The 25,261-nt window shown below is 37.7% G+C and overlaps 1 protein-coding gene across 8 annotated transcripts in view; it reads left to right on the top strand.

Moving 5' to 3' along the window:
* The window catches only part of RBMS3 (RNA binding motif single stranded interacting protein 3), a 1,259,852-nt gene that overhangs the window by 1,025,380 nt on the left and 209,211 nt on the right, over positions 1–25,261 (top strand). For all 8 annotated transcript variants that reach the window (XM_074312720.1, XM_074312722.1, XM_019745285.2 and 5 more), the window contains 2 exons: positions 349–506; positions 15,818–15,897. In XM_074312720.1, the coding sequence (XP_074168821.1) occupies positions 349–506; positions 15,818–15,897 (238 nt within the window). The remainder of the gene's footprint in view (positions 1–348; positions 507–15,817; positions 15,898–25,261) is intronic.

Below are 25,261 nucleotides of genomic sequence, written 5' to 3'. Positions count from 1 at the left end.
GGTGATGGTAGGTAGAGTGGTAATAGAAGTAGTAGTGAATAGTAATAGAAAAGAATATACGTATTTACTTTAGTTTAATTGCAATAAAAGTTTATTAGTCTCTTCTAAGGAAGGCTGGCAGGAAGATTGATTTTCATTGATGATACTGTTTCTATGAGAAGCATTCTGTCAAGAAAGGATGTCAGTAAAAAAGGAAGAAAAAAAAAAGTAGTGCCCTTAGTGAAAGAACTTTCAAGACCGTGTTGGCACTTGGAGTCTAGAAGGCAGTTTAATGAAAAGTTTATCCATTTGTGCAATAAGTTTCTCAATATTTAGAATTTACTGCATTTGTTTCTTTCATTTCCTCAGCAACAAGAGCAAGACCCAACAAACCTCTACATCTCAAATCTTCCCATTTCTATGGATGAGCAGGAACTTGAGAATATGCTGAAACCCTTTGGACATGTCATTTCCACAAGAATACTAAGAGATGCTAATGGAGTCAGCAGAGGGGTCGGCTTTGCCAGGTAAAACTCTTGCTCTGTGTATCACTTTTTTCCTTATTGTTTCCTTTTAATTACATTCCTTTCTAGCTCTAGGGCCCAAAGCAATAGATTTTTTTTTTTCAAGTAGTTTATCAAACTGATTTTCTGTATCTTTGCTTCAAATCAAAGAATTCCAATGTAATTATAAATATGTTGTGCTTGCTAAAATATGTACATGGAATGTTGATATGTATTTGGCGTCATAACGATAAGGCCCACTGAGTTCCCAGTCTTCTTTATGCTATCGGTCAACAATCTCAGATGCTGCCAGTGTCTGCTAGGGATAAAAAATGTCCAGTACTGCAAAGCTAAAGAGCCATGTGGTGAACAAAGTGTCCAAATGGTTTTGCATTGATTCCCAAAGAACGAGATGATAGAATTTCTCTGTCAGCAGAAAAGAGAAGAGAAAAGACGTAGAGAAACAGAAGTTGTTTGGAAGTCCCAAGGAACACAAAAATATAAGGGGAAGTCAAGGAGGCATTTGCATGTAAGAGGCCCTGGCTGTGTGTTTTTGATATTTTATGCAACAGAAAAAAAGCATATTGCACTTTTTCATTGTCGGAAAAGGAACAATCGTTTTCACTTTAACTGTAAGGGAGTGTTTACAAAGGGGATCTCAGCCAGGAATGGAGTTAAAATGGTTGTACCTGCTGTGCTTTCATGAGAAACAAAAGCTAAAGAAACCACAGAGAAAAAGAAAATGCTCAATGATAAACAAGAAGAGTAAAACCTGTGTGTCTCCATGGCTTGGTGTGTATGTCTCCAGCTGACTTAACATGGGTGAATGGATGGATGTTAGTGTCATCTGGATGTCAGGCCGTGCAGACAGATGTGTCTACCTGTGAAGAACCCTGCCATCACTTGGAAAACCATTCCAAACCAATGTCTGTTAACCCACTTTCAAAGATAACAAATTGTCGTGTCAGTGTTAACTGATTTCTAACTTGACTTCCTAGACGTCATGGACCACCTCTTAAAATTCTTTTTATCCCCCAAGACACTATACATAGTAGACCAGTAGACATATGCAAGATACATGTTTGATAATTTTGACCAGAAATAGGCAAGAGGAAGAAAATCTCCCTGACTTGAATGTGGGCATGAGGTATTTTTGTTTTCAGAACATCGTTAACGGTTGATTTTCGTGGTAAAGGCAGAGCTAATCACACCACCTGGGTCTCTGAAATTTGCCAATGTAGTCATTCTTGGATGGTGTACAGCCTTCACTTGGAAGTTTAACTAATGTGGGAGTTCCCTGTAATGACTGTGAGGTTTCACTTCACACATCACACACATTCCTTTGGTTCTACCCCCATCTCTCACCCCCCCCGCCCCCCTGCCAAATCTTACAAATTATTTTCTCTTTCATTTGTACTTCTGCTGAGAAATGAACATATTTCAAATCAAGAGAACACATGTTCTAAGAAAATCAATGGTGATTTTTTTTTTTTTTTTCAAACATAGGATTTTGGATAACAAGTATATTTGTTTGTTAGGGCTGTCATAACAGAAGAAAACAGAGCGGGTGGCTTAAGCAACAGAAATGTATTTTGTCACAATTTTAGGGGCTAGGAGTGCAAGTAGTGAATTCGGTAGCTCTTAGACAGCTCTCCTTGTTTAGTAGATGGCTCTCTTCTATCTGTGTCTTCATTTGATCTTTCCTTGGGTTTGAGTCCTAATCTCCTCTTCTTTAAAAGAGATTGGAAATGACCTTTAAAAGAGATAGGACCTCATGTTAATTTAATTACTCCTTAAAAGGCCCTATCTCCAAACACAGTCACATTCCAAGGTGTACTGGGTGTTAGGACTTGATCATGTGAATCTGAGGGGGAGAACACAATTTAGCTCCTAACATAGAGATTGAGCGATTCATTTCTCTGATCTGTATCTTCTCTGTACATTTTGAGTTTGCTCAAAATGAAACATATTTTTCTTACGTGCAGAACTAAGTAACGCACATTGTAAGGGGCAAAACTATAATAATAGTATGTGGTGTCATGAAAGAGTAAAACCCATGAAGTTTTTCTTGTTTTTCTGTTTTTTGTTTTTTTGTTTTCCTTTAGGAACTGAATGTGGATGGGGATTTTAAATTATTATTTTATGTCCACTCTGAATGCAGCCTGTCACTCCTTCAGTGCATTTTGCATATAGAAGCCACAAGTGATTCTTTAAAAATGCAAATCTGATTATGTCAGGGGCCTGCTGACTTCCCTTCCATATGGCCTGAGTAACTGGATTTACAGACCTCCCAGACATTATCTCTAGTATCATTCATCTTCCTGGCCTTCTGTCTTTCTGCCTCATGTCCTAGACATAAGCTGCCCTGCTTGACTATTATACGTGACTCTTTCCCTGGTTTCTCTTTTCATCCCTGTCCCTCAGATAGCCCTTTAAGTGTCTTTTCTTCAAAGAAGTCTTCGCTGACCTCAAACTCCAGCTTTTAGACAAAGTTAGTTCCTCTTGCTATAGCCTCTGTCAAAGTTGTGGGTTTTTTAAATATAATTTATCACAATCTTAATGAATTCCCTATTTAATTTCTGCCTTCACCCACTGAGTTGCATATTTACTTAAGTCAGATTTTCTTTTTTATTGTTGGTTGGATGGATGGATGGATGGATGAATGGATGGGTGGTAGATTTCACAATTACCTTTCTATGAAGTTCCTGAATAACTAAACTCCAAGCAATGGCTTTTTAAAACTTTGAGCTTTGGATATGAATTACCAGTCACATTCCAATGCCCAAACTCCGTTCTCTGAACTCTAAATCATGCATTTTCCAGTTTCAAAAAATAGGCATGTGGATTGAAAAGGAGAACGTAGGTTCAAGTCAAGCCAATGATTTCTTATGCCTAAGAAATCAAAAGAAAATATGAATCTGCCTCTCCTGTAAGAAGCCAGGAAACTAATGCAGAATAAATATTTCATTCTCCATCTATATTACTCCTGAAATTCTAAGAAGCAGGATCCCACATGATTTAGCAATTTAATAGAGAAAGAAAATAATTTTAGCTATTCCATGTATAAATAGATCTGCCCAAATTTCTACTTCCTCACACTTTAATGTTTGCTCTACATTTTCTCAAACTATTGTGGCCATTGTGCTTTAACTAACTTGATCATTTACAAATTAACTCTTGCACAAGTTTCCTCCTTTTAAAAAATAATCATCTTTTTCCCACTCAGCCTTTCTCATCAGGAGCTCCCGCTTTGAACCACAAAACAGAGATGCTTGCAGTCATAGTTTCTGGATTCTTCCAAGAATATTTGCATAGCTAGTGAAAGGAGTTAATGGATTACATGCAATGGATGCCTTGGGACAGAGTGTCTCAACATATAATTTCCTGGATAGCAGCCTCAGCATTGCCTAGGAAATTGTAGAAATGCACATTTTTGAGCCCTTCCTCAGATCTGAATCAGCAAGGGTGCGGTATAGGTAGGGTGCAGCAATCTGTGTTTTAAGAAGTACTTTTGGTGTCTCTAATGCTGTCTCACATTTGAGAAACATCACCTTTTGATGTTAGGACTGGTTTTCAGAATAATGTAGAGGGCCTGTAAAAATTCACGTTGCTGGGCCTCATTCTCACAGATATTTTCCAAATGAAGGTGATTGCTATTGATGGCCTTACTGCATCCCTTTTTCACACTGCACCCCTTTTTCAAAGTGTGCTGATCATGACACTCTTTCTGTTTCCTCAGAGGTCGGAACCATGCCTTATTCTTCTTCATGTCTGTCTGGGCACCTAGAATCGTGTCTGATGTAAAATCGATCCCCTCTAAATTTTTGATAATGAGTAAATGAAATCTCTTTAAGTTTTTGTTTATGTATTTTGGACTATAGCAACATACAGGGCAATAGCATTTGACAATAAGCCAAGTTTAAGATGGGTGTCCTGGGGGCCGGCCCGGTGGCTCAGGCAGTTAGAGCTCCATACTCCTAACTCCGAAGGCTGCCGGTTCGATTCCCACATGGGCCAGTGGGCTCTCAACCACAAGATTGCCAGTTCAATTCCTCGAGTCCCGCAAGGGATGGTGGGCTCTGCCCCCTGCAACTAAGATTGAACATGGCCCCTTAAGCTGAGCTGCCTCCCGGATGGCTCAGTTGGTTGGAGCGTGGGCTCTCAACCACAAGTTTGCCAGTTTGATTCCTCAACTCCCGCAAGGGATGGTGGGCAGCGCCCCCTGCAACTAAAATTGAACACGGCACCTTGAGCTGAGCTGCCGCTGAGCACCCAGGTGGCTCAGTTGGTTGGAGCGTGTCCTCTCAACCACAAGGTTGCCGGTTCGACTCCCGCAAGGGATGGTGGGCTGTGCCCCCTGCAACTAGCAACGGCAACTGGACCTGGAGCTGAACTGCGTCCTCCACAACTAAGACTGAAAGGACAACAACTTGACTTGGAAAAAAGAAGTCCTGGAAGTACACACTGCTCCCCAATAAAATCCTGTAAAAAAAAAAAAAAGATGGGTGTCCTGGAATAGTAGAGGAAACTACAGTAAGCATGAGCCCAACTATTATTGGTTCACACATTGTTTCTTCCTCCGAAAGTCCACAGTGCCACAGACATTATTAAAAGAATATACCTATTCAATTGGGAGAACAGCCGGCCGATAATTGTGCCTAGTAAATTGTACATGTCTCTTGAATTTATGACTACCTCGATTTACGAAACCTGAATAATTTTTTCATCAGGCTTCATTTTAAGTATTGCCATTGGTTACTTCCAACCACCAGATGTGGTGTTTGATTCATGTGTAAGAGATCCTAAAAGTGTTTTGACTAGAAAGAAACCCCCCCGTCGCACGCTATACATTAATCTTCTTTCATAACCTTCTCTTCAAAGTAAAGGTAGTATCTTCATTTTATATTCAAAACACTGGACTTCAAAGCATTGATTTGAATGCCAGTAGGGCGCGCAGACAGCACAATTACAGGCTTTTTAAAGTTCCAGAAGCACCAGATAGTGTCTGAAATTACAGACATATTATTTTATTTTTTTGTGTTTTTTTTAACTCTCTTGTAACTTAAACCAATTTTGTAAGATCCAGCCCCCCCCCCCTCCAGGCAGCATTTTATAGCCAAGTCATAAACCTCTAAAAACAGAAGTTTATGGTGGGAATGCTGACAGTCAGACAGTCAGACCCACGACTGCAGAGCTAGCGGGTGCCAACAGGCTACCTAGCCTTGGAGGGTGAGGATCAGAGCATAAATCAGCCTGAGTCTGGAGGGACATGACTGTGTGTTCATGTTAGCCATTTCCCATTCCCAGAAACATGAGACCATTTGTCTAACAAAAATCACATTGAAAGAGTGTTATGAGAGGCTGGTAAAGAATGACCCAAAGTGGAGAAGGGATGGGGGAAAGTAGTCACAATTAATCCAGCTTCCACATCTGGGGACCTAGGCCCTCCTTAAGAATGCATTTACTGTCCCCTGGTGAGCTAAAGAGCGTGAGAGACCGCTAAGCACAGAGACCTTTGTATTTTTTAGTATTTTCCGCCCGTCTTCAGTCCTTTTAATTTGATTCTCATGGAGTTTTGTTTGAATGACTTTTCAGACACAGGAAACTCTGTGTCCTATTTCTCCTTACCAAATGAACAAGTTTTCCAAATAATTTCGCTTTTCCTTTCTTTTCATAAAGTAAAAGAATTAATCATGGTTAAAGGCAGGCAAACATCAGCCCGATTATTAAAAATCAATGTAAGTAGCAGATTCAAAAAGATTCTTTTTGTATTTTTTTTTTAGTAACTTTGAATATCATTAATATTTTATTGACTTACTTTTTACTCCCTGAACCTTCTTGCTTCCTATCTTTTCCCACCTGGTGAAATATAATGAAAACTCTGATTCTGAATAAACATAATGAAAATATAAGAATCTAAAGAATTATAAAGCAAATGCCCAAACTTCCTGTTTGGGCAAATGAATGCTCTCTTAAAATGACTACCTAGCCTATCAAAATGTGTGTTTTTTTTTGTTTGTTTCATTTGAAACGTTTTGATCTTATCTATGTCGAGTTCATACTTGTGTTAACTATTCCTCCTTTGCTGTTTTGGCAATTCTTTTGCCATTGCTATCTCACACACGTGGAATGAGGAAATCAAGTGTGAGCAAAGAAAATCTCTAAAATGTAAACTTAGTGATTAGTAATATGCAACTACAGCTGTGTTTGCACAGAAACAGGTTACAATTGTGGTTGCTGTGATTGGAGAAAATAAGGCTGTTATTCCTTTTGGTGATTTTAAGTCCTCTCCCAATTGCCAGCAGATGTGATCTACAGGAGAGTAAAGTCCTGGCCTACCCTCCAGCTTCTTCAGTTTTGTTTTATGTGTCACTTTGTTTACCTTCATCTGTTTCTTCTCATGGCCTCTTTGTATTTCATCTACCATCAGAAAGTCATGATCATAGCTACAGAAAGCAGAACATTATGCTTTCTTTTCCATATATTTGGAGCACTGGGTTTCAAAACCCAAACCAGCCAACCAAACAAACAAATGAATTAATGTGCGTCAAATAATCTGTTATTCTGAAATCTCCTGGACTCAGTTCTTCCTCTATACATGTCTTTATAAACATTTAGAGAAGGAGGGAAAACATACACCTATTGCTCTATTATTACAAAATTGAAATGGTTGGCTTTCAAAGACTATACTCAATGGAACAGGAGGAGAGTTCTGAATATGATTTACCCATGTGAGACTGAAGTGGGAGAACTGTGTCACCTCAAGGTTGGAAATGATGTCCATTCAGTGGCCTTACAGTGTGCAAGGCCTGTAAGATCTCTTTGCTCTGTACCTGCTCCAAGTACAAGCCATGACAAGGACTCTTGGGCCATCCAAGGCTGTGTGCATTTGAGGCAGATTGTCCACTTCCAGCCAATAAAGAGGAACGACTTGCAAATCTCATTTGGACTACAGGTGTGAGTCTCTTTTATTAGTATTCCTCCATTCTCAGTTTTCTGTGAGTTGGACCAACCCACCCATTCTCTATATCCGTGTGGTTATAAACATGGCTTTATGGGCCAGAAGTAACTTAGCTTGCATCTTACTTCTGCACCTCCCATCTGTGTTCTTGGACTAGTTACTAAAAGTCTCTGAGCCTCCTTTCCTGATATATAAAGTACATTCATGCATCCATTTAGTTCATCTAATAAGCATGTCTTGGGCACTACTAATATGCCAGTAATTATTCTAGATACAGTAACTCAGAGGTGTACACAAAAGAAAAATACCTGCTTTCATAGACTGACATTCTACTGAATGGAGGAGAGAAAAAGCATGTGATCAAATGAATAATAAGCTACCAAGTAATATCAAATAATTAGAGTATCATAAAAACAAACAAAAAAACATAAAGATGCAGTAGACACTATGGCAGAATGAGAGGCTAGAGGTCAGGGACAGGAAAGACCTCTGAGGAGGGAGCATTTAAACAGAGATGCAGATGGTAAGAAGGAAGCAGCCAGGAGAGTCTCTTGGTGGGGTTAAGGAGGGAAGAGAGCAGTGCTGGCAAAGGAAGAAAGGTAGTAGAAGATCTATGGTGGGGCCAAATTTGACATATTTGGGAAACAGAAAAAATGCAAAGTCATTATACCATAGAAGAAAGAAACGAGGTATAGTAGATAATAGTATTTAGGAATGAAATAAGGCCACCACTCAAAGAGATTGGTTAAAATTGATAATGTATTCTACTGGCATTTAATGGAAGCTTTTTTCTAGACCTGAGTATATTATAATTGTTGAGTCCTCCTTTATCTCAGTTTTCTTTCTTTTCCCCCCATTTGTTTCTATACCAAAATGCCTTTTGAAAATATGAATCTACTATGGTTAAAAGATAAATCTAGTTTATGATGTATCTAGACAAGGATGTCAGTCGGGGTTGCTGGCTATCTACATGAAAGAAGCAGTTCCCAGATTGAGTGTAAGAAAACTTTTTTATTTTCTTACATTTTTCTTGAAATACACAGCCTTCCAGATAATATTTTTCCTTGATTATTGATACTTTTAAGGTATAGCCGTCAGAGTACTGGCTGGAAACAGAATTTCACTCCAAATGATTCAACTGAAGAGACTGGATTAAAGGAGACTGGATAAAGCAGAAGTGTGGGCAAGCTAAGGGAACTGACAAAGGGATATTATGATACCCAGAGATGAGCAACTGAGAGCTAAAAGCAAGGAGAGGAGTGTTCTTAGAGACCAATGAGACCCAGAACTATCAAGGAGGGTCTCTCTGAAGGAGCTGTAGACAGAGAGTGATACAATTCCTACCAGAGAAACACGTGCCAAAGCAGAGAGAGAATGAAGAAGAAATGGTCATACTTCTCTCTACTCCCACTAGGTTCCCAATAGCTGAACCCAGTGAAATGCCATCAGATAAAAGAGCCAAGATGATGTGGTCTACAGAAGGGTCACTTCTTTGGGACATAGAACTCAGCAGAGAAGACATATAGGGGAGGAATAAACAGAAAACACCAGTACACATGGATAAATTGAGTACTTTTCTTTCCTCTTGACTGTACCACGGGGAAAAAAAAGAAAAACAAGAAAACAGTGCAAGGTCAGCAGAAGCTAGCATCTGCCTCTTTGCCTTAGGATTGGCAATCGATACAAACTGGTAGGAATGATGGCAAACTGTCTCTGTTTAAAGAAAGCAACTGCTCAACTCCAGGCCATGGTTGCTGTGATGTCTTTTCTCCAACACCAAATATGTGTTGTTTTCCTACACCAATTCTCCAATTCTCTAATGCTAACTGGGTGTCCAACAATTCAATTCAATGCTGAGACTAAGTACCCAGAGTTATCATCATATGCCACAGGTTTAAGGGCTCAGTCCCCAAGACTGTCCGCAGGCTCTCCACACTTCTAATGGGCCAACTACAAATTCAGGAGTTCCTGTGATTTACCCTCAGGTTTGATAATTCACTAGAGTTACCCACAGAATTCACAAAGACACTTTATTTATATATACCTGTATATTATAAAGGATACAATTCAGGAAGAGCCAAAAGGAATGCATAGGGCAACATATGTGGATGGCTCAGAGCTTCCCTGCCCTCTCTGGGTACACACCTGCCCAGAACACCAATGTGTTCACCAACCCAGAAGCTCCTGAAACATGTCATCCAGTGTTTTTTTATGGAGGTTTAATTATACAGGCATGATGGATTAAATTATTGTCCATTGGTGATTGAGTTCAATCTCTCGCCCCTCTTCAGTCCTTCCAGTTTGGAGGGTGGGACTGAAAGCGCCAACCCTCAGATCACTCGGTCTTTCTAGTGACTATCCTCATCCCGAAGCTATATCTGGATCCTCCCTAGAGTCATCTCATTGACATAAACTCAGATAGGGTGAAAGGGGGCTCATTATGAATAACAAAAGACATTCCTATCACTCAGGAAACCCCAAAGGATTTAGGACTTCTGTGCCAAAACCAAGGACAAAGACCAAATTGATTTTTATTATACCGTAGGTACCATACAAAAAACATAGACAGAGCATCTCACCTTTAAGAGGAATCAGAAATTCAAATTTTCATATGAAGTCTCCCAACTTTAAATTTTGACAATCATTTAAAATTCTCCAAAAAACGTTTTTGCAGTCCAAACAAAACATAAGCGAAGGCTGAATTTGGCCCATGGTTTCCAGTTTGGGACACCTGACACAGAACTCCAGTGGTTTTCAACCCTGGCTACACACTGGAACCACCTGGGTAGTTTTGAAAAATATGTGCCTGGACTTCATGCCAGAACAATTAAGTCATAATCTCCTGGGCTGGGGCCCAGACACTGGTATTTTTTAAAATAGTTTCCTGATAATTTTAATGTACAGTCTATTTTAAATAAACTTTTTTATTTTTGAATAAGTTTAGTTTTATAGAAAAGTTTCAAAGATGATACAGGGTTCCTATATGCCCACACTCAGTTTCACGTGTTGTTAACACTTTACCCTGTCATGGCATATTTATAAAAATTAAGAAACTGACATTATTAACTAAACTCCAGACTTTATTTGGATTTCACCTTTTTTTTTTTTTTTCATTGATATCCTCTTTCCATTCCAGAATCCAATCCAGGGTACCATTTTGCATTTAGTTGTCATGTCTCATCAGTTGGCCTTGGTTAGTGATACTTTCTTAGACTTTCCTTGTTTTTCCTAAATACTGCTGGCCAGGTATCCTGGGGAATGACTCCAAATTAGCATTTGTCTGATGTTTTTCTTATGATAAGATTCATATTATGTATAGGTTTTTGGAAAGAATACCATACAGGTAAAGTGCCCTTCTGGTAATATCATAGCAGGGTATAGCTCATTTTTTTTAGAACAACCGCTCTAGTTAATAGTGGCTGATGGAATGGACCTAGCAGGATCCACCCAGCTTCATAACAGATCAGTATAGGAAATCAGAAGAGATCACATGAGGCCAGCAATGAGTTCCATCTCTTCCAAATAAACCATCTGAACTGAAAGTAAAGAGACAAGAATTCTATGCCAGGCTCATCCACTAACTAGCATTTAGGGAAGCCAACCAAAGTCTTCTCTAGTGGTAATTTCTTCCTCTGTACAATGTAGAAGTTATTTCTGGTCCTGAAATTATGTTATTCCAGAACTCTGAAGTGGATTTTCATTAGTCAAATATTGTCCACAGTTCTATACCCTAAGAGGAATGTGTTATAATGCTGAGCAAGACACTGGGTTTCTGAAGAGGGCGATGGCAGGGAGGCCACTCTGCTTCATCATTTGGCACTTAGGACACTTGTATCTTAAGAATGTCAAGGACCTGGCAGGAAAAAAACAAATTTCAAAAACTAAGAAGAAAACTCAACTCATTCACTCATCTTTGTTCCTGGGACTCATTGTTACCCTTTAGTTACAGTGGATTAAAAAGTAGATGACATCATTTGTTTTTGAAATGTCAGCAGTACACATTTTAGTACTTTCAAACAAATCTTTTAATGTTGACCCTTTGTGTAAATCTTAACGGAAATGAGGGATGACTGGCTTGCAGTGTTGGATGTTCGAAGTTGCCAATAATTTGTACAGAGCCTGTGATTGCAAAACCACAAAAATTTCACAATAGTGGAAACCTCTAATTAACCACAATAAACGACAGGGTGGCTTTGTCTTAAATACATGGTTAATAATGCTTATGCCTTTAAGGTCACAAACTGAGAGATTCTCCATTGGGGTGAGATAGGTAGGCTGCAAAGGTTTTGCAAAATACTTTTTCACCTCCGTATGTAAAGTCAGACCCAGAATGTTCTACTAATATTGGATCAGGCTCTCATCTGATGTAATTTGCCTGGGGGAATTGTATTGGCTGTAAAACTAGCTCCTCTTAGTAGCCGTTGAAAAAAAGTTTTAAAAAAAATCACAATTCTGTGGTGCGTTTTGAATGACGGAAGCCAGGTTCCTAGACACTGAGACAAGAAAGAATGTCACATGGGACCTTTAATGTGTACTTATATTTAAACATCAGACCTAACAGAAAATCCTTACGCTTTATACAATGATTAGAGCCTTGTAAGAACCTAATTAATGTATCGTCGGGCGAATGGTTGGCCCGGCCCATGAGCTGTTCTGAGGGACACACGAGGGTTCAGGTACCGCCTAGGAAGAATAGATGCACTTGTCGTGATTCAGTGGCCCATCTGAAAGGGACATGTAAAGGCAGCTTTGTCTGGCATGCCGCCTTTGCAGACACACTTGATAATGCTAGTGTCAGTTTCAACTGAAGCGTGTGCCAGATTGCAGATAGCTTGAGCTGGCATTTCAAAGCAGTTAATTGTGAAACTTGAGAAGAAAATGGGCACATTCTTCAGCGGTAGCTATTCAAACACAGTCTTTTTCCCCACCCCCACCCCCACCCCCAAAGCTCCGTGGGTCTCACTTTTGTTCTGCTCCCACAGAAAATGCATGAGGAACACTGAGCCTTTCCCCGTGGCAGTTCCTATATTGCTGTATTTCCTGGGACTGTTTTGCCTTGTTAAAATGTGCCCCGTGTATTAAAATGAAATTGTCACTGCTGGGCAGTACAACATAACACGGTTTGACACTAAGCGCCGGCAGCTACAGAAAACAGACTTTTATTGCATTTATTCTTTCAGAGATGAGAGTCTCTAAAGACTCACTGTAGACATTCACTTAGTTAAATCTGAATGAAGCGAAAATGAACAATCTATGCCACTGTCTTTGTGTGTGTAAAAACAGCCCCCATCCAGCTTGATATGGCTGTAAAACAGTCATAAGAAAAGACGATCATACTTAGAATCCAAAAGGGGAGACTTGAGGCTTATAACCCAGAACAAAAATATTTTAGGTGGGTCAAGTGGGTTAACCTCTTGATTTTCTTCTTTAGCTTCTTCTGAATTCCCTAAAACCCATTATGGAGAATCAACAAGCGCGCGCTTGCACACACACACACACACACACACGCACACCCATCTAGTTTTAGTCTTCATTTAGAATCCCATGTCATTTTAAGAAAAGGAGAAAGGATTTGATTTGCAGGACTCCTTGCAAGCAAGCTTTAGATTCTTAACTGCCTTTTATCTAGATGAGCACCCAGAGAGAGCTTGAACAGGGAGGGGGCTCTGGGGCATAAGCTTTTCATTCTGTAGCTTTCCTGGAATAAAAATTCCATAAAGTAACATCTGTAGTAATTAAGGCCTTACATTTCTTCTCCCATTCATGTCTCTGCTAGGAGGGAAGGTTATTTTCCCTAAGAGACAATAGATAGTAGATCCTATGGGAAGAGAGAAAGAATAGAATTAGAATTCTTTTGTTCCTAGAAAAAAAAGTTGGAAGACTTACTGTAAAAGATTCCACCAGAAAGAAAACATGGAGGAGTTAGGAAAATTGTACTTTGATGCTGCTAAATACCTGGAATGGGAAAAGATGCATCTTGCCTGTCCAATCCAAATATCTTCTGATTTGGGGGAACTTGTGACTAAGCGGTAAACAAAATGCTATCTTTGTTTTTCATATGTTTGTTCTTTTAAGTTGCATGTTATTAAGCTTAAAATTCCTGCACCCTGTTGGACAGAAAATGGATTCATTATTCCAATCTTCCTCCAAATAACACTTCTGTGGATTCATTGGGCCATCCGATGAATGAATACTAGCCTATTAATGTCCAATTTGTTTCCTGCACTTTCTTGTCATAGCAGGACCAGCTATACACTTTGTGGGACCAAGTGAAATGTAAAATGCAGGACCCCATGTTAGAAAATTACTAAGAACTTCAAGATGGTGACAGCAGAGTTTTCAACCAAGTGCAGGGTTGTTCTAAGAGTGTGGTTCTGTGGTTCTGCACAGGCCTCAGACCCGTGAAGTCAGTCATGCTTGATAGTTAGAGATTTATCATGTGTATCAATACAGAAAAATGTTCATCCATCCCATGCCTCATAGGAATGTAGAGCAGAAAAGAAATTTTTAAAAGTTTGTGTCAGAATTTCATTTCCCCAAATAGAATGTGCTCTGGAATACTGTCGTCAAATTCCTGAACCCGGTAACTCAAATGCCCTTGTCTACATTTCTCAGCTTTTCTCCAGGACTTTCCCTCCAGCCATAGTGGTCTTCTCACTCTACCCCACCTAAAAGGACACAGCCTCTCTCACCCTCCCAGCTCAGTCACCTGCCCTAATTACTTCTCCAAGGGCCCTCTTCGCCTTCTATGCTGACTTCTCACTTTTTTCCTAGCTTCTGGAATTCCTCTCACATTTCAGTCCCTACAGATGTAATAAATGTATTAATATTTGTCATTTGTTTACATATTTTTTCTTATCTTGTATGCATTACATGTAATATGGTCATATAATACCATCCGGAAAACACACATGAGATTCAGATGTAGGAAATTTTCACAACTTGTGTCAAAGGGCTCCATTCCAAGCTCATGTTAAAAGCTCATATGAATGACACAGCAGAAAACCCAAAATTATATTTTGCCTTTTAGACAAATTTCATACACATTCTTACATATGTTTGTGTTCTGTCTCTTAAATTTATTTTTGTCTCTAATGTGCTGTTTGTGGGACTTAATTTCCTTTCCTCAGCATCAAACCTTTAATTTCTAGCTTTCTCATCCAATTTTATAGAATAATAAAGCCCAAGTATAGTTAATTATTTAGAAAATGTTGCTGATACTAGTCTATTTAGGATATGGCAACACTGCCAATATTGACATTATGATGGAATGGCTCAAAAGGTTCATTCATTAGCTTCTATGTGAGATGACAAAATTTGGCACAAGAAACCCAGTTTAGGGACATTGATATCTAGTATAAAAACATACAGGATTGTTCAAAATTCAAACTTAAGAAAGTTCAGGACCTCAGGTTTGTGTGTTTATATTCTCATCTCACATTTGGGCCACCAAATAATTCTCTGTTGTGTCTTTCACCCAGTGGGCTTTCGATAAAAGTGTCATGATGCCAATGACAACACTATCTTATCAATCATTGCTTTAGGCTGCAGGTAGTTGAAATAAAGCGTGTCTCCTCAGCAGTATAGCTTAGCAGTGACAGTATAGCTTTGGTGTCAGGCAGCCCTCAGTTAAAATCCGGACTCTGCCACTTATTAGCAAGGGAGTTCACCTCTCCACACCTCAGCACTCTCATTGATATGAAGAACAATCACAAAATATAGTCAGTAATATTATAATAGCTATGGGTAGTGCCAGGTAGGTGCTGGACTTGTCCGGTAGATCACTTCACAGATTGTGTAAATGTCTGGCCACTATGCTGCACTCCTGACACTGATATGGAAAAAAAAAAAAAAAAAAAAAAAAAAAAAAAAAAAATATATATATATATATATATATATATATATATATATATAGAGAGAGAGAGAGAGAGAGAGAGAGAGAGTCAACTACAATGAAAAACAAAAATTAACAAAAGAGAGACAGTAAAACAAGCAATCAAACAAACGAAAAAAACCAAACAAGAACTACCTTCCAAATTTGTATATTCAACGGGTATTTATCAAGTACTTTCAGTTGCCAAACATGGTTGTGCGATTTAAATAAAATAATACGTCAGTATTCCTTCTGGGTGAAGACTAAGCACAGTGCCAGCCCTATAGGCAACTTTCAATATAGTAAATAATACTCATGACAATGAGTTTGTGATGTCCTATTGGCCTGGTCATGGTGGTCATGCCAACAGGTGACGATTGTGGTGAAGTTTTCAAATCCAGCTTTTCTATGGCTTTCCTGTTTCCCCTTTTGTTTTTCTTTTTCCTGAATATGCACAACTTTATGCAACGTATATGATCCCCTGTTTACTTATTTTTCCAGAATGGAGTCTACTGAAAAATGTGAAGTGGTAATTCAACATTTTAATGGGAAATATCTGAAAACACCACCAGGCATCCCAGGTAAGAAACACCATTAAGTAATCATTCAGTAGTATCTAGGCTCATTGCTACCATTAGAATGAGTACATGGTAAGGCTCTTCATGGGTTACTGGGAGGGAAAAGTTTGTTTTTATAAATGTGTAGTTTTTTAATATTGTGTAGCAACTCATCTTTCTCAAAAGTACCTAAACCTTCTTGGTGATTCTTCTTTGGCCTTCTTTTGAATCTCTGCTAATATCCTAAAGTGAATTAGAAGAAAAACATAGCCAAGAATAGTTAAAAATGCACTTGAAGTGAAGGAAGTTTATGACTCCTTTCATTAATATTGGTATCTTGATTTCTAATTTATAAAATATCTGAACAGTGATATTCACAGTAGAGTCCACAGACTGATGCCCATTTCCAAACATATCTTACCAGCCCATGGCAAGAAGAGGACAGAAAGTGAGAGTAAGCATTTAAAAACTTTTATGGCAATTTGACATTGCCATAAAATCTGAGTGCATAATTTCTTATTTTACAAAATTGTCAGTTACTGACATATTGAAAAAAATTATTGAAGATGTCCATTCATCAGAGACAGTTTGAGAAACACCAATCTAGACTATTGCAGGGCATTTTACATTTCCCAAGGCATAATTCTTATGTACACACATCGTAAAATGACATAACTTTAGGCTGCTAAAAACTACATCCAACTTACAAGAATTGAATATTCGTATATCACATGTTAGGACTTAAGGTAGAAATGCCTGCTCAGTGTGATATTAATCTGGTAGCAGTATATACGGGACATATTTAATACTAGGTAAGTAAACTTAAAAATATATCTTATGCATAAAAACATTAAAGATCGAATGAGGTGTTAAAAAAAGTTACGAGCCGATAAAAAAAAAATATCTGACTAATGTATGTTGGCTTATTGTTGCTCTTCTGTTTTTGGTGATTCTCAAGGGGGGAATGTGACTTCTTCAGCCTTCTAATATTTTCCCTTTGATCTTTTAAAGCTGGATTTCTAGGGTGTTTGCTATGTAAAACACACGGTTGGAGAGTTCAGGGACTGAGCATTTCAATTCCTTAAAATATATTGAGGTCATGAGGAAGTCTGAGCAAAAAAAGAAATATTTGGTGTAGCGGTCAGAGTCCTTTTATGAGTTGGTTGATTTGAGGAGGATGTCAGGAAAGGAGAAAGGCCTTTCAGACTGACAAACTTGGATGATCTGGGAAATCCTAAGTTGCTTCTCTTGGTTAGTCAGAGAGTCAACACACAGTGAAGCCTGTACCTCCATTTGGCTAGCTTTCCTGCATAGCATTGCCATGAGGACCGACTGCATTATAATCCTGTTGGAGACATATGGTGTTGTTAAGAAAAGAGTTAGCAGTTTACATCTCAGCATGTAAGCTGCCCTTGCATTTTAGGAGACTGATTTATTTATTTATTTATTTATTTATTTATTTATTTATTTATTTTAGCATAAAAAGCAATTTAAGATGCTCTGCTCAGACCCATCACTGAATAAAAAAAGTTGAATTGTGGCAGAATTTCCCCCTTATTTATCTCATTTTATCCAACAGATGCCTAGCTATGTAGAAAGCATTCAAACGACGTGTGGATTATATGGTTATATAAACATTTAAGAATGAGCAAATTATATAGAAATTGTCAATTTAAGTTCTAATACAGGTCTCCCTGTTTTAGGTGAATTCTTCCTTTTCAGAAAAAGAGATTGAAATCCCTCTTGACTCCATGGATTTGAAACTGTTGTATTTGGTTTCCCCATCACACATACAGCTGGTTAAGACAATTTAGGACTAAAGACAAAGAGAGTCACTAAAAATCCCCAAATGTCTGGGCATCCTTCCTGAATATGCAGACTGTGACATCAGCCTATCTAATATCATAGCTACACCCAATGGATACATTGTGAATAGCAAGAACTTAGTTATGAGTCCCTCACTCACTTTTCTCTCAGGGAACCATGAGAGGCAACGTAATTATGTTCAGTTAGAAAACTCTTAAGAGACATAACTTTATGCTTCTGAGATTTGCACTCAACATCATAAAATTACATATAAAATATTAATCATCATTAGTATTTCAATTTATGCATTGGAAGTCAAACAGAATTTAATAAAGGCTTCAAATGCTAACAAAACATTTAATCTTTGATATTTAAATTGTATATGGAATAAAAGAGGACATAATGCAAGATGTGGGTATTTTGGAAGATACAATAGTAAAATACCCTCATTGGGTACATTTACTAAGTCAAGACAGGTATAATCAAATTTGTGTGTGTGCTGTTTGCCTTTCGTGATCCCCATTGCTTATTTGTTGTAGGTGGTTGAAATCTTATTTTCAGAAACTCATATCGTAATCCAGTTATCTATTCCATCTTGAAGACTGTGAGTGGGATGTCACTCTGAGCTCTGATGTCAGATTGGAATCCATTCCTTGGGCATTTTCAAAAGAAGTGACAAATTTCCTAACTTTTTCATTACTAGCGTAGCTTTAGAGAGACTGTCTTTGCTTGTGGGTGTGCTAATTAAAACCAACTATTATATAATTGATCTAGCCCTACCGGCAACTAAAATAGAATTTAAAATATATATTAAAAAAAATATATATCGGTGTTGCACATTATCAAGATTTGGCACCTTTGAATCCAGAAGTTTGCAGTTTTGTAGAACTCACATTGATTGTTCCAATATAATGCTTTAAGGTTGTTTGATTGACAGACCCACAATAACGCAATAATGACCTGAGATTCTCAGGCCATAAGAGAGCTGCTGAAAACATTGCATGTTAAGTCAATTATCTTTTTCTCTGACCAGAATTCGGTTTTAATCTTACTCTATGCAAGTAGAGAACAATTGGTATGACATTCACATACTTTACTTCTCCGTGTAGGGACAACTTGGGGAACTATGCACATGTCATTGAGCAAACATAGTGAGTGCCATTTTGGCTTCTGTCACTCTTGGCAATGATTCCTTTTAAAGGAGATGCTAAGTTATTATTATTATTATTATTTTCTTTTCTGAGATGGCCATCTAGTTTCTCAGTTCTGTATTGTGTTATTTCCATAAAAGAACAAGAAAAAAGTCCACTTTAACCCAAAATCTTGACATTGCTCTGGATTTCAAATTCTATAAACATTACAGTTAAGAATATTTGCAAGGGCATATACATTGACCACATTTATGTTGCTGTCTCCATTTTGATTTGCATTATTTTAGGAACAGTGTACTCATTATTTATATTTCATGATGGTATTTAGTTTTGATCCCTGACAGATTGTGTGAGCTATTTGTGTGGATACTTCTTTTGACTTAGGCTTTTTTTCTCTGGGCTCTTCTTTCTGTTCATAAACGATCTAATTTTAATGAATACATCATGGATTGTTAATGCCTATTAGAGCCTCCCAGAACTAGCTCTGTTCATTTTGAATTATAATTTTATTCCCAGATTTTGGTTACCTGGATCAATGGCACTAAAGATACCTGCCAAAAATCAAATTATTTGAATTGTGGTGTATATGGTACAGTAAATTAAATATCAGACGTCTGTGTTGCTACAAGCAGGTGGGCAGGAGAGGCCAGAGATGTGTATTAAACACTGTCAATCACTGTAGCCATCCTCAGAAAGAAATCATCCAGCATTTTCTTCCTTCCCTAGAGGGAAACAAAAACACAGTGTTCCATAAATGTTGCATGTCCTACGTATCGATCTTAATGTTTTCTGGACAAAATGAAGGATCATTAGTTGCTTGCCTGCCTAACCCCAGACATTTCTTTGTCCCATAATGAATTGCACAGCAACGGTATGCAGCTCCAGAGCGTTCCCTTTTCAAACCTCTGGCAAAAGCAAAGGGTAAGTTCCCAGACACTTCAGGGATCCGTGGGGCATGAACTTGAAAGGCTCACTTTCAAAGAGCCCCCAGAGCAGAGCGGTGCACCATGCGGAAAAAGCTTCCACATGTAAGGACGTGTATTGATGAACAGGACGTGCAGGCTAGTTTGTAGAAAAATAAATCATGTTTTGCTCTTGAACTAGACTTTTGCCTGTAAGCACATGTTCTTATTAGTGGAGCAGTCTTTCAGAAGAAAATGAAGTAATTATCTTTTAGTATGATGTCCTTACTCTTTAGATAATTATTTCTGATCCCAAATGAACTCCAAGAAGTAGGGAAGGGTTCAGAGAGAGCTCAGCATATGTGGGGATCTTTTATTTTTTTAACAAATCTTGTGATTTGTTACAGAAATTTGGACAATTAAATGACAGAGGAATCATTTTTTCTAAGAAAATAGAACTGTGCCTTCTTGATGTTTTGACATAATTTTACTATTGCATGTTTATGCAAATAAAAAAATGTACATGATACTGGATATGTTTGTATACTTTCTGGAGGCATGCAAGAAAAAATATTTAAAATCTGATAATCTTTAAAGAAAATGAAGAAATAAAATGTTGTTTGATAAATGTAAACTTCTCCCAGAGTAAAAAAAATATCAACAATGTACTTAAATGAAACATATTAAAAGACATGGTTTGAAATTCTGAATATTTGAGCAATAGATACGCAATTTTTTATTAATGAAATATGTTGCAGACCCTCCCAATCAGTTTCCCCACTGGTACCAGTCTATTAACTCCACAAATGCAACTATAGTTGAGTAAGAATCAGCAAATATTATGATATACAGAAAAATATTGTGGTGTACAGTTTGTCAAAAATATACTTTTATGATTCTCCTGAGGGGAAGCATTGCCTAATACTGAGTTTTTCATCTTTGTGAACCTAAGACATCACTTACATAATAAACTGTAAAAACTACAGCCCCTAACTGAGTATCAGTTTAGATTTCTTATTAAGAGGAATTTTGCCATAGTGAGGAGCTAATTTCTATGAAGCCTCTCATCTTAAATGTTAGTAATGCATGATTTCTATGCACCAAATACAGAGTTGCTTCATGATGAAACACTGTTGGACTATCGTTAGTGAACTTTACAGATCAGCCTGACTACTGCATGGTCAAAAGAGTCTTAGAGTCTGTATGAATTCTATGGACGTGGACTTGGTCAGTCATTTCTCAACCTTCCTATAGTGCCACACACGCCTGATACAGTGAAAGTAAACACATTATGACATGGTAACTGATTAGATAGGGAGGAAGAGAGAGAGACAATTTCATTTCTAAATCTAGATAAAGAAAATGTACAGGGGGTCATCCTCAGTTTAGAAATTAATGGAATGGGTTTTGTGCCCAGTGCTACATCCCTTTTTCTTCCTGCGGTTGCAGCTGCAGATGAGATGGACAGTCTCCATACACCCTGGAAGGATGCCATCTCAAGCATCCACAGAAGCACTCCACTTTTCTACCTCAGGGCAAAATCTATAAAAGCTCACTCAACGTGACAAAGGTTTTCTGCAAACTTTGGAAGAGTTATCACTCCCCGAGACAACCCTCAATCAATGGGACATGAGGGTTAGTGACTAAGATAGGGCTTCCTGTCCTTTGGAAGGACAATTCTGAGTGACATTCCACAGGGTTTCTTCGGGTATTGCCCATGGAAGTAACAAGCTCAGTGAGGCATCTCTTATTGATTTGCTTTCTTCCCCACCTTCCTTTTCCTTTTCTATCATATCTGCTTCCGCACATCAGCTCCCAATTAAACTACCTTGTCCCAAGCTCTGACTTGACGGAACGCAAATTAAGGCAGGTGTTCTAGGAATTGTAGAGGACTACATTTTGTTTTAATACTTATGGTGATAGAGGAAGATAGACTCAAGCTAAAGCAGTGAAATGAATTTCATGGACCAAATATATTGTTTTCATGATTTTTTTCTTTTTTACAGTAGCACTTATGAACCACATATTAGGGATGATAAAGGCAAATATTAGTGGTAGTAGACAGATGGTAGACAGGGTTTAAATTTAGCAAGAGAGGTATGGAAGAAGATAAGGACAAAGTGCCATCAATGACATGGCTGACCTCAGAATAGTTGAACCCATACGTAAGTGCATGCTTGATAAAAATGGAGAGGGAATAAGGGACTAGCATAGGGTCAGAATGGCAGCAAAGTGAAGGTGAGTTACAGTCATAGAAAATTAAGGACACAGGGAAAGGAATTTGTGAGCTTTTGGCCTTGGATAAATGGAGAGTAGTGGACATTGATAATGAGCTCCAGTGTGTGATGCCCGTAGTTGACTGAAATAAAATAGAGACAATCTTTAGCTAAACAATTGAAGGCTTCTGATTAGACTACTGAAAGGTTTTTCCACAAAACTGTAGATTTCTTTACTTAATCTCACACTTCCCTTGATGTTCTCTGAAGTTCTAATCTTCATGGGAGCAGCTTAGACTGTGTGAACAGCGCTGCAGTAATATTTTATTTATTTGACACCGAGTTCTCCAAATCAGGGTTTATTTCTTTTTTGTCGCTTCAAGGGTTATTGCTTAGCTCAGTGTGGATTCTCAATAAATGTTCTTTGAAGTTGATGCATAATTCCATGAATTGAATAATCCTCATACTTTTATTTTCTTTTAATGAACTTCCTGAGGGTGTGGGGGGGGAGACACAGCTCCTGCTAAACAAACATCAACAAACTTGGAGGCAAACACTGAGCGACATCTTTAAATATTTTCTTAATTTTTGATAAAATTCTCATTTGTATATCTAAATATACAGAGAGAGCAAGGGAGCACTAAATATTCACAAGAAAAAGAAACTTAATTTGAGAAAGATTCTAGTTACTTTTAAAATGCCTCTCTTTTTTCAAGGCTGCTTTTCAAGGTGTTATGCTGGCAGTGTAATTCTTTAAATAACTCATTCCTGGCACAATGATAAATTCTGTTTTCCAGCGTGCCAAATAATCTTGCTGAATTTATTTTGAAATAATGTCTAAATCTTAACTTTTGGCATTGGATCTAGTAAAGCAGCATCACTATGCTTCACTCCCCCCCTTTGTAACTTCTTTTTCACCTAATAAATGTAAATGTCTGGAAAACAAACAGAATAGTTTCTTGGTCTATGCTTTTGTCCCTTTTGGCATGATATTGCTTCTCCCTGCCTTAAGGAAGTACTACATTGACTTATTATTCCTATTATAATTTAATACTATAATAACACCTATACTGTTTAATTAATATAATATGGTCAATATGCTTTGCTAACCATGTGATTTTATAATTATATATAAGCATCAATGCTTAGCAGCAGAATTTGTCTGGAGTCTCCACGTGGCACCAAAATCTGACTCTCTTTTTATTTATTTATTTTCTTAAACACAATTTTGTGGGCTAGAGAGGAGGGATGAGGAGGTTTTTCTATACATCTCCAGAATCACCAGCCACCTTCATCTGTCATTTCTAAAATACTAACTCCATACAGGTCTTCAAAAATTTCTGCATTGAAGATACACAGTAAAAACTTACAAAATAAATTATGAAACCTTCATTTTATTTCTAAGACGATGTTGGGCTTTGCCTGCTGTCAGTATCGCTAATGAGTATGTAGTTAAAGCATTTAGTGTCTGTTGTCTGAATGAGTCCGATTAGCAAGCAAAGAAGGTTGAGTGGCTTAAGACCAATTAAGACAAAAGTCGTGGAAACCAAGCTCTGAATAATCAAGTGCTTAGTGCATTTCCAAATCTAGAATCTCATTTGATAGGGTTGATTTAAAAGTACATTCTAACCAATTTTTGGATAAATGGATAACATCTGTTTTAGATACTTGCCACTCTCTCCAAGTAACCATCAAGGAGCCTGCCATGCACACAACCCATTATTTATTATCTAATGTTTTAGAATGAAAAATATGCAAAATTTATGAACATATTTTAAAAGGACTATGAATGTAAATGCTCACTAGACAAGCTCTGAACCACCCATCATTTGTTTATCTTATAACTGTTTCCTCTGATTTCTTCTTTAAGCATATGAATAATGAGTCAATTAGTTTACTATTATTTTGTCATTTTTCAGTACCGAAAAAGAAATATTTTATAGGAAATTGGCATGCTTATGATCATTTTTTATACACTTCAAATATTTCCAAGACACTTTTGTCGCATTACATAAACATTTTTCTAAACAGAACTTTGATCTTTATCTTTCCCTTTACCCTCAAACAATTGGCCCACAAACTCTTAGTGTAAGGATTGAAACTTGCTGTTTGTTTTATGTTTCAAGCATCTAACCCAATACATGTCACAGAGAGGTACTAATACTTATTTGTTAGACAAGTAAATATCTACTTGTGGTAGGCAGAATAATGCTCTCTCTCCCCCAAAGATCTCTAGGTCCTAGTTCCCACTACCTGTGAATATGTCAGGTTACATTACAAAAAGATATTAATATTGCAGTTGAAATTAAGGTGATAATTAACTGACCTTAAAAATAGAGAAACTATCCTGGATTATCTGGACGGGCCCAATGTAATTACAAGGGTCTATGAAAGTGGAGAAGAGGAGCAGAATAGATTAGAGTGATACTATTGAAAAGGACTTGACCCACCATTGCTAACCTTGAAGATGGAAGAGTGGGACAGCCTCTGGAGCTGGAAAAGGGAAAGGTTTGGGTCCTCCCCTAAAGCCTCCAGGAAGACACCCGGCTCTATTTACATGACAATTTTATCCCAGTGTTGGATTTCTGACCTACAGAACTATAAGATAGTAAATGTGGGTTACTGTTTGCCCCTAAATTTTCATTACTGTGTTATAGCTGCAACAGGAAACTAATATACTAGTATAGAACTTGTTTCAACTGAGTATCATGCAAACTATTTCTAAATTACATTACTAAACAGCCCCTGGGGAATTTTCTTAGCTTCTCCTTTTTAAAGCTTTGAATTATTTGGGTTGCTTGTATGTTAAATAAGAAAAAAGAAAACTCTTGTTAATTATTTGGACTTTACAATTTCCTTATATGTTCTTTTTAGGATATGTGAGCATAGAAGACAGTCAAACATCTAAAAAGAGAGTCTTTGAGGGGAGAGGGGTCCTTAGATCTCAAAGCATGTTATTGTTGACCCAAATAAATCAAGTATTAATTAAAACCATCTGGTTCCATAAAATATGCCAGGAGAAGTATACCAATTTATAAATCTAAATTCATGCAAATATATATCTCTTGCATCTCAACCTAATACTTGTTTTCAATAATTCTTGTTATTGAAAAACCTTTAGGGCTTAGAAGAGCTCATAGAGGTTATCTAGGTAATATTAGCTTTATGTTCGAGGAGATTATGTCTAAAGCTTGGATATTGCTCCCACTCCAAGTCACTATTCTTTGAAATAAAAAGTGTGCTAGAGTTTTACATGGTTGAGTCCTAATATGAAAGCTTAGTTTTGAGACACAAAGTAAAAATTCAGGGAGAC

Source organism: Rhinolophus sinicus, linkage group LG10 (assembly GCF_036562045.2).
Source record: "Rhinolophus sinicus isolate RSC01 linkage group LG10, ASM3656204v1, whole genome shotgun sequence".
Classification (NCBI taxonomy): domain Eukaryota; kingdom Metazoa; phylum Chordata; class Mammalia; order Chiroptera; family Rhinolophidae; genus Rhinolophus; species Rhinolophus sinicus.
Note: the sequence above shows the minus strand (reverse complement) of the source record. Positions and strands in the feature narration are given on the sequence as shown.